At 32.2% G+C, this 13,011-nt stretch overlaps 1 protein-coding gene across 1 annotated transcript in view; it reads right to left on the bottom strand.

Annotated features, from left to right (window-relative positions):
• Window positions 1–7,723: 7,723 nt before the first annotated feature.
• The window catches only part of LOC149551674 (vacuolar-sorting receptor 1-like), a 69,574-nt gene continuing 64,286 nt past the window's right edge, over window positions 7,724–13,011 (bottom strand). Inside the window, exons 7-8 of the mRNA XM_089789726.1 lie at window positions 8,192–8,268; window positions 7,724–8,074 (exon numbers count right to left, since the gene is read on the bottom strand). Coding sequence (XP_089645852.1) covers window positions 7,946–8,074; window positions 8,192–8,268 — 206 coding nt within the window. The 3' untranslated portion in view covers window positions 7,724–7,945. The remainder of the gene's footprint in view (window positions 8,075–8,191; window positions 8,269–13,011) is intronic.

Raw genomic sequence — 13,011 nt, forward strand, 5'->3', positions numbered from 1 at the left:
GGTCACAAGATGACCTATGACCCCTTTCGATGCATTATATGATGACATATGTCCCTAGGGGTCCTAGCACGCCTAGGGACATATTAGAGTCATTTATATGGGTCGAAGGGGGTCATAGGATGACTTATAACCCCTTTCGGCACATTCTAGGACAATGGATATCCCTAGGACCCCTAGGGACCCATTAGGAATGCATCGAAAGGGGTCACTAGGGGCCCTAGGGACATATGTTTTCATGAAATGCATCGAAATGATGCATTTTATGACAATATTATATTTAATGATTATATAATATTGTATATTTTAATATAATAATAATATACTATTAGATAATATAATAGTAATAATCATATATGTTACTAGATTATAGATTTAATAGTAATAATAACCATATATATTATTATATATAATAATTTAGTCATATAATATTACTATATATATTTAATAATAATAATAATATATATCATATATATTACTATATTATATTTAGTTATAATAATTATTATTATATTTATAACTGTATTATATTTAATAATAATAATCATGCATATTACTATAGTATTATCATAATTATAATAATAATAATATCAATGTCCACACTTTTCCAAGATAAATTTCCCTTTAAAATAGTCTAAATTTTCCCTCTTAAATTTATTTCATCTCAAATTTCCCTTCCTCCAAATTTAAAATTGAAAAAGATCTCCCCTCTCAAATTTCCCTCCAAATCGGTGTGGGAAATTTTCGGACGTGATCAGATATCCGATTTGATATTGGATATTTGATTTCATATCGGATATTCGATTAGGCTTGGTATTTACCAAGCCTATTCAATCAACCCAAAAAATGTGTTTGAGAAGGGTTTCACTGACACTCAAGCTTCGGGTAGCCATCCGACAATGTTATTTTGATCAAAATTGAATGAAACGAAAAGGATTTTTTTATATCATTCTCAAGATTCTATCGATATAATTGCTATCAAATTCTAAGTTTGATAAGTATTTATTAGTTAATTTTCAATGAAGATTATTGTAAAGTGTTGATAGACATACTGATTGAAAAAAGCTATAACTTTCAAACGGTATAACATTTGTTAAATCCAAAAGTTGCATCACATTTTATGCTTCGCCTAGTATAAGAAAAATTAATTTTAAAAAAACTTGGTAAATTTTTCTATTAGTTAAGGTGGTCAGACATGGGATTTTTTTTTTTCAAAAATTTTTTAGTAAAAAATTCATATTTAATTATTTATTTGGAATAAAAATACTCAAAAATATGCGTCACATCCAAACTTGAGTCTACTTTTTATATCTATAATTATATTAAAAAAATATTATCATTTGATTTTGATTAAGGTGGTCAGACATACACCTACTTTTTATTTTCACCCTGAAATTTTTTTAGTACTACATCAAAATCCAAATTTTGACCAATCAATTATTTTTTTCTCTAGATAAGGCCTAGTAGTTTAGAAACTACATTCAATTTCCTACAGATTATTTTCTTGCAGCTTTTTGATATAAAGTTCATAACCACTTTAAAATTATGTGTCAAGTTGACATAACCCTGATTTGTTGATTTTTCACTACCACTTAAGGCCATAGTTTGGCACACCATGATCTTGAACATGCCCATACCTTCTCAATTTGGAATATATCAACTATCAATCATCTTTAGGATAGTTAGAAGCTATTTCACATTCTCTATGCATCTATCATTAGAAATGAACTTAAATGGTTAATCACCTAGGAACTTGTAATTGTAAGTGAAATGAATATCAAACTGGATGCAAATGTAGTAATCAAAATTAACCAAGTGTATGTTAATCACCTAGGTGGAACATGGTAATTGTAGAATTGGGAACCATTAATTCATTGTTAAGCTATTCCACATGCAATTAATTATCCATGATGTAGGTATTATTATATCCTTATTTAATTAAAGAAATATATTAGTTTATGTTTACACCTTGTTCCTAAGGATTCCTTGGTAGGGAATTACATTATCCATTTTAACTCTTTCCTATGATTTCATTTGTTCTCTTTCATATCTCTTTCTTCTATTTTAGTGAGAGTGTGAATGTAGACTCACACCCATGCTAAAGTGGGGGATAAATTAAGCATCATAAATTGTACACACTCTTCAATGTGTCCTATCCACATTTATGTGCTCCCCATTTTAATGTGTATCCATTCTTTTATGCATTATAGGACTTTTCCTATCCATTTAATTTTGTTCTCCTAAATTAATTGATATAAGCCCTTAAATATAGATTTATCTTTGTTGGTGTAAATAATTATTTACTATTTACACTTACTTAAGTTTACTTAGGTTAATGCATTATTTAATTATATTATATTATTTAATTATTTTATTTTGTGAGACACTTAGGAGTTTGTGCACTCTTGTGAGTTGTCATGTTGACAACATAGGGGTCCGCACCTCTTTTAAACACATGTTGTCTACAACACATGAATTTTCTACACACATGACACCTCATCATTCTTATTCACTCATCTAGAATGTTGGATAAGGTGCTTAGTTGTCTTATATTCTGGTTGTTTCTAAAGACATTCTAGGTGCTTCCTAAGAGGCCTTTATATACAAGCACTCCTTGTGTGATCATCACATTCATCACATACTGAACAGAGCAATGTATTCAGACATACTCTGAGTAATAGATCATATCCATTTTTGGTCTACAGTTGTGCTTGTGTTGAGTTCTACAATCTTGGGTGAATCTTTCCCTAAGGAAAATTCTTACATAGTATCAGACCTATACCAAATTCTTACATGGTATCAGAGCATTTGGAGACTTTCTCATCACATAGCCATTTGAGACCATCATCTTGCTTCATCACCGCAGCCCAACTCTAGAGTATCGCAAAAATTGGGAGTGTCCAGCATCAGATCTAACCTCACCATTGCGTTTGGAATGCTGATTCGATGAATTTTGACTATAATTTTGCCTACCCTAGGCATAGTCAATATTGAGGCAATTTTTTTTGCAAACCGACACCCTGAAGGATCAATTTGCAGCATTGGTATGATCATTTCAGATCTGTATATTTAATTTTCAGATCTGCATTTTTTTCATCTACATCTCTACTTTTTTTTTGGATTTGCATTATTTTCCAAAAAAAATTTGGCCATAGGGCCATAGGAGAGATTTTTTGCAGGTGAAGATTGAAGCTTGTTGGTGCAAATTTGATATTTGCATCATATTTAGAAGGTCCAAAAACCCCCAGATCAAATTTTGTTTCATCCAAATCGGACATTTGAGGCAAAATCTAGAGCCATTTGATTTTTGGACACGCGATTGCAATTCAAGAAAATAACAGCAGCAATGATTTTCAAACAACAATATCTTCCTCATACAAACTCCTTTTTGCGAGAAATTTTTTTTTGTTTTGGGGTAGAATTTTGTAATCTACACATTGGTGTAGGTGGTTTGAGATCTCTATTCTTAAATTTTTTTGCAACTCTGAGATCTTGAATTTTACCACTTAAAATGCTTAGTACGGGCTCATTTGGATTCCACATTAGGTTCTATTTTTTTTTTTAAAGTGCAATTTTTTTTGTCTCCTATCCAGATCTACAATTAGATTATAAGTTTTGTAGATAGAAATATTGCTTTCAAAAATAGGCCCTAAATTGGCAAGTGGCTATCAAGTGCCCAAATCATTCATTAGGGGGGATTTCTTTGATTCTATTTGATTTTTTGGAGGTTTGATTAATCAATCTCATGGAGTCTTGTCAGATTTGTCAGTTTAGTATTAGACCACAGTTGACAACAAGAAACTATCACAAATGGAGTACTTTGATAGTTGCTCATCTAAGAGCACATCTAGAATTGCTTCCTTATCTCTATTTAATGCCACCACATTTTGATTGGACATATATTATTAAACTTAATCAATTTTTGCATAAAAGTATGAGTAGGGAATCTTTTGGTCCTCTTAGATTGGCACATTTTCCTTGTGATATTTGGTGGTCTATTTGGGAAGCATATGGAGATCCATGTGATCCTCCATCTCCAGAGGACTTTCTAAATCCAGTCACTCAAGCTACGGTTTCTTCAACTCCAGATGAGATCACACCTCTAGCTCCTATTGCTCCTACTAATCCAATTCTAGCCTTAGATGCTTCAAATGCAGTTTAGCAAGATACTTTATGTCTTCCTACTCTACCTTCATGCGTAGACTTCCTTTCAGACATTGCATAGTTGTTCATGGAGTCTCACATTGAAGATGTGGGAGACATTATTGATGACATTCATCTTCTTTTTGAGGCAGATACTTCATCCTTTTCCATAGTGAAAGATTCATGTACTTCAACACTGCAGGGTACACATGGTCTTCTAGGTGATGATTTCTTGCTAGACATTTGAGCATTATTCTTGGAGTCACACACAGCGGACATGGGAAACTTTTATGATCGTTTCTCGCTTCTCTTTGATGAGGTTGATTCTTCTACAGTTATTGCACATTCTCTACATGATCAATCTTTCTAGGTTGTTCTGATTGTGGATACTTATGTACAACATCTGCAGGAGGTCTCTTTCACATTTGAGAAGATAGTTGGTTTCCTAAAGCAGGTTCTACTTCACTCCTTGTTCGATTTGCACTTCTCTTCAACAATATTGAAGGAAGCCATCATCAGTATCGACACATGGACTTTTGAACAGGTTTCAATGAGACCAGTCATCATAGAGATTCCTTCTCCATACAAGGGACACATCTCACAGGTACCCTTGCCTTTGTTTCTTCCAAAGGGGAGGAACACCATTCAGAGGTTGTGGATCAACTTCTTCATTAGAGCACTTCTCACTGATCGGCACACTACTTTTAGGGGGGGGGGGACTACTTTGTCTCCTTCTTATTTTGGGGGGGGGGGGAACTTTTTCATCTTAGGGGTTTTTTTCTTCTCCATTTTTCTCTTGTATATATTGGATGTATTTCATAATGGGGGGTCTTGATTACTCCATCGTTCCATGCATCTCTTTATCTCTCTTTTTGGGGGATGGTTTTTCCCATGAGGTTTTCCCTCTTTCCTCGCTTTATGAGAGATTTGCATCTTCATTATGTACATGGGTACCTAACATGGCCTAGTAGCCAGGACCCATTATGCATCTTCATCCTAGTTTTCATAAGCTTAAGGGCATTCCCCTAAGTTGCACTTAAGGGGGGGTATTGGTGTAAATAAGTATCTACTATTTACACTTACTTAAGTTTACTTAAGTTAATGAATTATTTTATTATTTTATTTTGCGAGACACTTAGGAGTTTGTGCACTCTTGTGAGTTCTCATGTTGACAACATAGGGGTTTGCACCTCTTTTAAGCACATGTTGTCTACAACATAGGAATCTTCTACACACAATACACCTTGTCATTCTTATGTACTCATCTAGAATGTTGGATAAGGTGCTTAGTTGTCTTATCTTCTGGTTGTTTCTAGCGACATTCTAGGTGCTTCCTAAGACACCTTTATATATAGGCACTCCTAGTGTGATCATCACATACTGAACACAGCAATGTATTTAGACGTACTCTGAGTAATAGATCATATCTATTTTTGGTCTACAGTTGTGCTTGTGTTGAGTTCTACGATCTTGGGTGAATCTTGCCCTAAGGAAAATTCTTACATAATATTAGAGCTATACCAAATTCTTATAATCTTCTTTAATTATTTTGTTCAAGAATTATCTCTTGTCTACCTTTTCCCTATTATAAAGTGTAGCCTATTTCACATGTTCCCTGTTTATTATATCATAATTTAACGCACGCTATTGGAATCCCCATCGACCATATTCACTCCTACTTAAAATTTGATCATTTTTTGCCTCATAAAGGGCAACTTGAAACATATGCAATGACCCAAGTTTCCCTGTACATTAGGAGGCACCCCCTCATAGGCTAACTCAGGCTCCAACTTGAAGTAGAGAAAGATATTATTATTTTGGGTGGCCCAACATTTTGAATCTTTGTTGGGCTCCTTTAGTTTTTGTTCCCCAAAATGGCCTTGAGAGGTATAAAAGAAATGTTGCCTCTCAAATTTTGAGTTCCATAAATCTATGAAGCCAAGAAACCCTATCAAGCATCCAAAGAATCAAAGAGTCAAGGACCCTTATAACATATCCAATAATTTATCTATTCATGGAATTCTTATAATTGATCATGCCAGCATATCTTTTATGATGTCCTTTTAGGTCCTTTGTGCAGTCATGTCATGGCATCAATACTTGTGATCTCATTTCTAGAAGCACTTGCATTGTCAAGGTCTGCAAAACTTATCAAGCCATTACCATTGACAATGTTCATCCTTTCCTTCTATGAAATTTCCATTCAATTTAAAATTAAATTCCTAAATAGGGTTTTCACTAAGGAAACCCATTTCTCAAAAAAATTACCTATTTTGTGTGCATGTGACAGGAGATAAAATTCCAATTTTAGGTACAAGGTTTAACGAGGTGTTATAAATTCTTGGTGTTTTCATCAATTTTTTGTAGTACAAGGGTGAATCCCACAAGCACAAATGACTCTAGTCATCCCCTACGCTCTAGGTCATCTCTGACAAACATTTCGGGGTACAATTTTATGTACATGTTAATATTTGTGTTAGATGTTCAAATTTGGATTTAGAACTCATTCATTTGGTCTATTATTTCCTCAACCATCATTTCTTCTTTGCATCTACCCACCTCCATTTTACAAAATCAATAATCTATATAGGGAAGGAAAACCCTCACACTTGCTCAATGCTGGAGTCCTGATCTTAAGCCTAACAAGTTATTTTCCTTCCTAATTATTGAATCTTGTGAAATAGGTCTAAGTTTCCTAGACTCTCCATACAAGCTAGTGGACCCTATTTTTCAGCTTACAACAACATATTTACTTTGTATCTATCTAAACATATATTCTGAATTGCCTTTTAACTTTTCAATTTTCTATTCTGTCTAGAACATGGGGTCTTTTGTTACAAATGGTTTGTCTGGGTACATTTTGCAATTGGAGATGAAGGATCTTATGTAAAAACAATGATAAACTTGTGCAAGGCTTGAAAGTATACCTATTAAGTCACAAGAAACTTTATCATATTGTATTGTTATACTACGAGAATTATGTCAAGAAGCTTTCATCTTCATAAGGTACGCCTATGAAAAAAAATACACAATATCACTTTGATACTATGATAAAATTAAATAAGAATCAACAAAACGATAAAAATATCATTCAAAAGAAACTTGCAATCTACTTAACAAAAGATTATCAACTATATAACTACAAAGAAATAACATACTCACATAATCATGAAATTGAATATAATACAAAATTGGGACTTATTTGATATCTAACAAGGATATTTATGTTTCACAACAAGCTTAATCATTTCCTACTCCTATACTACAAGAACTGACTCATGAAAAGCTTTCATGCTCTCACATTGAATCCTACTCTTAGTATTATGATAAAGTTAAATGAAAATAAATGGAAGCAAAATATCATTCAACAAAAAAGTTGCATTCTATTTAACAAAAATAAATTATTATGTTATATGAACTTCAAAGAAATACCATTTTTATTGAATAAACACAAAACAAAGACTTATTTTTTAATATCTATCTAAGATACCTATAAGATTTATATAGTGAACTTTATAGTTAGTTACTCACACATGTTTAATCTACTTTTTCACTTCAACTAACATTGTTCAAATCCATGAAATCACACTAGCACATATAGATATCCAATGTCATGTCCAACATAAACTCAATCTCTAATCCAATGAAACACCTGAATGACTTTTCTTATCCACTACTTTCAAAATTAATTCTGGAACACACAAATTGGAGGCACCACACTAGCACGCATAAATATAGAATGAGTAAATGTCTTGACATAACTTCAACTTCTATTCCAATTCCAATAACACACTTGAATGATCTTTTATACCCACAACTTCAAGCTTAACTTTCGGAGTCCAAAAATTGGAACATCACAGTAGGTATACCCATCTCCCTGTAATTGAACACCTTCAACCAAAGGACACTTACAAACCCTTCCTCGGGAAGTATCCTACAACAATGAAAGGTCATATCCTTTAGCATGGATCTTAAAAAGAAATAGAGCACATTTGTAGAGGGAGAAAAAAAAATATTCCCTTTGTCTTGGCAAAACAAAAAAATTATGTACCTCACAGGCTGTTATATTTGCCTTTTTATCTTCCCAACATCCGCCATTGTTTAACAAACATTCATCTGTCTTCATGTCTAATTTCAAAAAATGTTGAGATTACTTGATATAGTCAATAATTCATATCCATCTACCTACTTCATTCAAAAATTGTCTAGGCTATGCCACAAATATATAACTACACTATGAAGTATCTCATCTTAACCCAAACAGAGACTTTCAAACATTTGAAAATGCAAAATCTCTGAAATCTTTCTCTACCCATCTAAAATTGAATCTCACATGTTAGTAATTAATCTTCATGTTTTCTAAATATTAAATATTAGATTAGGTTTTCTTTAGTATTAGTTTTTTTTAGTTTGATTTTAGTTCTGGTAGATTTGTATAACAGTTTATAATTTTTATTGTCAACTCCTTTATAAATTTGCTTGATTGTTCTTGAAGATACAAGTGTCATGAAATAACAAACAGTTTCCATTTTAAACATATTTTTGTTGTGTTTTCAATCTGGGCCAAAATACACTTATATTTAATGATTTATGGTCCAAAATATGTGATGGAAATACTCATGTTGAATTAGTTGATGCTAAAGAAAAAGAAATATCATTATATAAAAATGCAAAAGCTTTAGCTTTGATAAGGGCTTCTATTAATGGAGAAGTGTATCGACATATATAGGGATGCACACGTGCATAGGATGTCCTTTATAAGTTAAAATTTTTATTTGATTCTCATTTAGAGTTAGAGTTCATTTAGTTGCAATTAAAATTATTCAATCTTGAATTAAAAAATGGTGATGTTATCAGTCTAGCTTCAAATTAGAGCCATAAAACAAGATGTTGATGTTGCAAGTGGGAAAGTTGATATATATCTTACAACTTTTTTTAAAGAACAAGTCTTCCAATACATTCCATATATCTAGAGTCTCTTCAAGAAAGCGACCAATTAAAAACCATTACTTTTGATCTATTGGTTGAAAATTTAGCAGGGTGTGAGAAATCTTTTAGAAGAAAAATAGATAATCCAAATAGAAATGTGTATCTTTCTTATCAAGAGAAAATTGTAAATAAAATATCTTAAAGAGGTGATTATAATGATAGAGGGAAAAGTAGAATTCAATGGAAGAAAATTGATAATCAAAATGGTAGGCAATTTTTATATTGTAAAGATGTGGTAGAAAAGGTAGTCATGAAGCACATGAATGCAAACTCTCTTGGGATAAGATAGAAAATTTTAAAGAAAACTCTTTTAAGAAAAAAATAAAACCAAAATTTATAATAATGATAAACCTTCAGATGATAAAATTCTAGGAGCAACTTAGTTTTCTTGTGATAGTGATGGTGATCAATATGTTCTTTCAGTTTCAGAATGTGCGTCTAATTCCTCATGGTATGATACGTGGATTTTAGATACTGGAGCCACACAAAATATGACATTTTGATGAGATTTCTTCGAAGAATTTCATAAAAGTGATTGTGGTCCAATTTACTTAACAGATAAATCAAGTCTCAAACTTGTTAGAAAAGGAATTATTTGACTTAAGTTGCCTAATCTTCCAGATTTTATGTTTCATGAGTTTTTTTTATTCCTCAATTGCAACGTAATTTTTTATCTCTAGTATTGATTCACCAACAAGGTTGAACTCCATTCTATTAAAAGATGGTCAAATTTTCATAAGAAAATAATATAATAATCAAGTTGTGTTGACTAGATTAAGGATGGAAGATTATTAAAATTAAATGGCACTTCTACTCTTTCTAAAAGAAATTTGTATCTTACTGAGGAAGGTAATCTATCTTCTACTATATTATGGCATGCAAGATTTGGGCATATTTGTTATGATAAAATTCATATAATGAAAAAGAATGGTGTTGATGGGTTGTCTATTTTGCCTAAATGTGTTGAATTGTTTGGAGCGTGCATTATTGCCAAGCAACATAGAAATTCTTTCCCTTGATCCACTTGGAGAGCACAAAGAAAATTGCAGCTTATCCATTCAAATTTATGTGGGCCTTTACCAGTAACTTCTATGAGAGGATCTTAGTTTTTTATGTTGTTCATTGATGATTATAGTCGCATGACTTGGATTTATTTCTTGCAAAAAATATTTGAAGATTTTAAAACTTTTAAAAGATTTCATGTTATGATTGAAAACCAAGCTAAATGTCCAATTGGTACTCTTCAAACAAACAATGGTGGAGAATTTACTTCTCTAGTTTTTGAAGATTATCTAAGCCAGAATGGGATTCAACATCATCTAACTATACTAGGTACTCCTCAACAAAATGGAGTTGTTGAATGAATGAACAAAAACATCATGAATATGGTTAGAGCAATGTTATATTTTAAAGGAATCAAGTTGCATTTTTGGGTTGAAGCATCAAGAATTGTAGTCTATCTTCATAATAGATCTCCATCATTAGCACTTCACCGAACAATTCCATATGAAGTTTTGTAGGGGTATCCTCCTTCTATTCAACATCTTACAATTTTTTGGTCCATTTTGCTATGCTTTAATTCCTAAAGACAAAACAAGTACGTTGCAACATCACAATTTTAAATGTATTTTTCTTGGATATTATGAATCCTCTAAAGCATATAGGTTGTATGATGAAGCTAATAAAAAGGTCATCATTACATGTGATATTATATTTTATGAAACTTCCAAAAGTGTTGAAGATATTGAATGTCAACACCTTGAGGAACTTTCAAAATCGTCTCCTTGGAAAGAAAATTCTTGTGAGATTATATAGTTTGGGGGACCTTGACTTATTTAGCCTCATCTTTAATGGATCTACATGTGGAATTTATACCTCAAACTCAAGCTGATTCATCTATGAATGAGCAAGAAGAAACTCCCCCAAATGATGAGCATGAAATTTTAGATCTATTGGTCACTACTGAAACATCTTTTGTGCAACCAAAATCTTCTCATAAGTGGACCAAACAAGACCAACAAACTTTGAAAGATTCAAGACCTAATGAAATGGGAAAAATAGGTATAGGAAGTTCTTGCAAGGAAAGGCTAGAGGTTCAATCCAATATTCTCGATACCCAAGAGTCTACCGATAAGCTCAATCTCATAAGTGACTACGAATCAACTTCCTATGTTGAAGCTAAAAACAATGCAGTTTGGAGGCAGGCTATGTAGGATGAGTATGAGGCACTAATAAAAAATGGCACATGTGAGTTGATTGATCCACCACTTGGTTGTAACCCTATTAGTTGCAAGTGGATTTTTAGAAATAAATATAAAGAAGATGGCACCCTTGAAAAATCTAATGCTTGACTTGTTGCTAAAGGATATGCTCAAAAAGAGGGAATATATTTTGATGAAACATTTGCACCTATAGAAAAATGGACCACCATCCATGCTTTGTTGAGTCTTGCAACTCAAAATGGGTGGACTATTCACCAAATGGATGTCAAATCTACGTTCTTAAATGGTGATCTTAAAGAAATTGTCAAAATGACTCAACTTGAAGGGTGCATGCACTTAATAGGAAAGAACATTAGGTATGCAAGCTTGTCAAATATTTATATGGTTTGAAACAAGCTCCTCAGATTTTTTATGAAAAACTTACTCGGCATCTCTTGAAGTTGAATTTCCACTAATTTGAATTTGATGATGCAACATGTTTTGTTAAAAAGATTGATAACATTATTACCTATCTTGTTGTTTATGTGGATGATTTAATTATCACTGGTAGTGATGAGAATAATATTAAGATGTGGAAGAACAATTGAAGCAGGGTTTTGATATGATTGATTTAGGTCATCTTCATTACTATTTAGGTATTGAGATGATTCAAAAACCTTATTCTATTTTTATTACCTAGCAAAAATATATTGGTGATCTATTGCATAAGTTTAGCATGTTTGATTGCAAGCCACTTAGTACTCCCATGGAACAAAATACAAAACTCACATTAGATGACTCCTCGGCATTGGTTGATGGAACTATATATAGTAAACTTGTTGGTAGTTTGATCTATGCTACAACCACTCGTCCGGATATGCTTTTGTTGTTGTAATTCTTTCAAGGTTTATGCAACAACCTAGACAAACTCATTGGTCAGCTACTAAAAAAATTCTTGGGTATCTACGAGGTACTCAACATTATGGGCTGCAATACTCTAGAACAAAATAGGTTTCTTTGATTGGCTATTCTGACTCAGATTATGTAGGTGAGTCAACCGATGATATATCTACAACTGGATTTTTAATGCATCTCAGGTCTTGTGCAATCTTGTTCCAACTGTCTTTTCTTCTGAAGCTGAATATATGGCAGGCTTTGAACCAACTCAAGAAATTTTATGGCTTAGAAGGATTCTTGAAGACTTGCAAACACCATAGGATTTCTCCAACCCACTCTTCATTGACAATCAATCTTCTATCAAAATGGCTAAAAATCTAGTATTTCATGATCGCATTAAACACATTAACACAAAGTATCATTTAATTCGGTATCATGTAAAAGATGGTTATATAGCTGAAATATTGTCATACTGCAGACCAACCAGCAGATATTTTTATAATCCCTTCAGATTAAGGGCAGATGTTAGTAATTAATCTTCACATTTTCTAAATATTAAATATTAGATTAGGTTTTCTTAAATATTAGTTTATTTTTATAATTTGATTTTAGTTCAGTTTTGAATAACAACTATTAACAGTTATAACTGTCATTGCCGTCTCCTTCATAAATTTTCTTTATTGTTCTTCATCATACAATTGTTATGAAATAACAAATAGTTTCCAGTTTATGAATATTTTTATTTTGTTTTCTCAACTTAACCCAAACAGAGACAGAGACTTTC

Source organism: Cupressus sempervirens, chromosome 6 (assembly GCF_028749045.1).
Source record: "Cupressus sempervirens isolate cs-2001-9-10 chromosome 6, ASM2874904v1, whole genome shotgun sequence".
Lineage (NCBI taxonomy): Eukaryota > Viridiplantae > Streptophyta > Pinopsida > Cupressales > Cupressaceae > Cupressus > Cupressus sempervirens.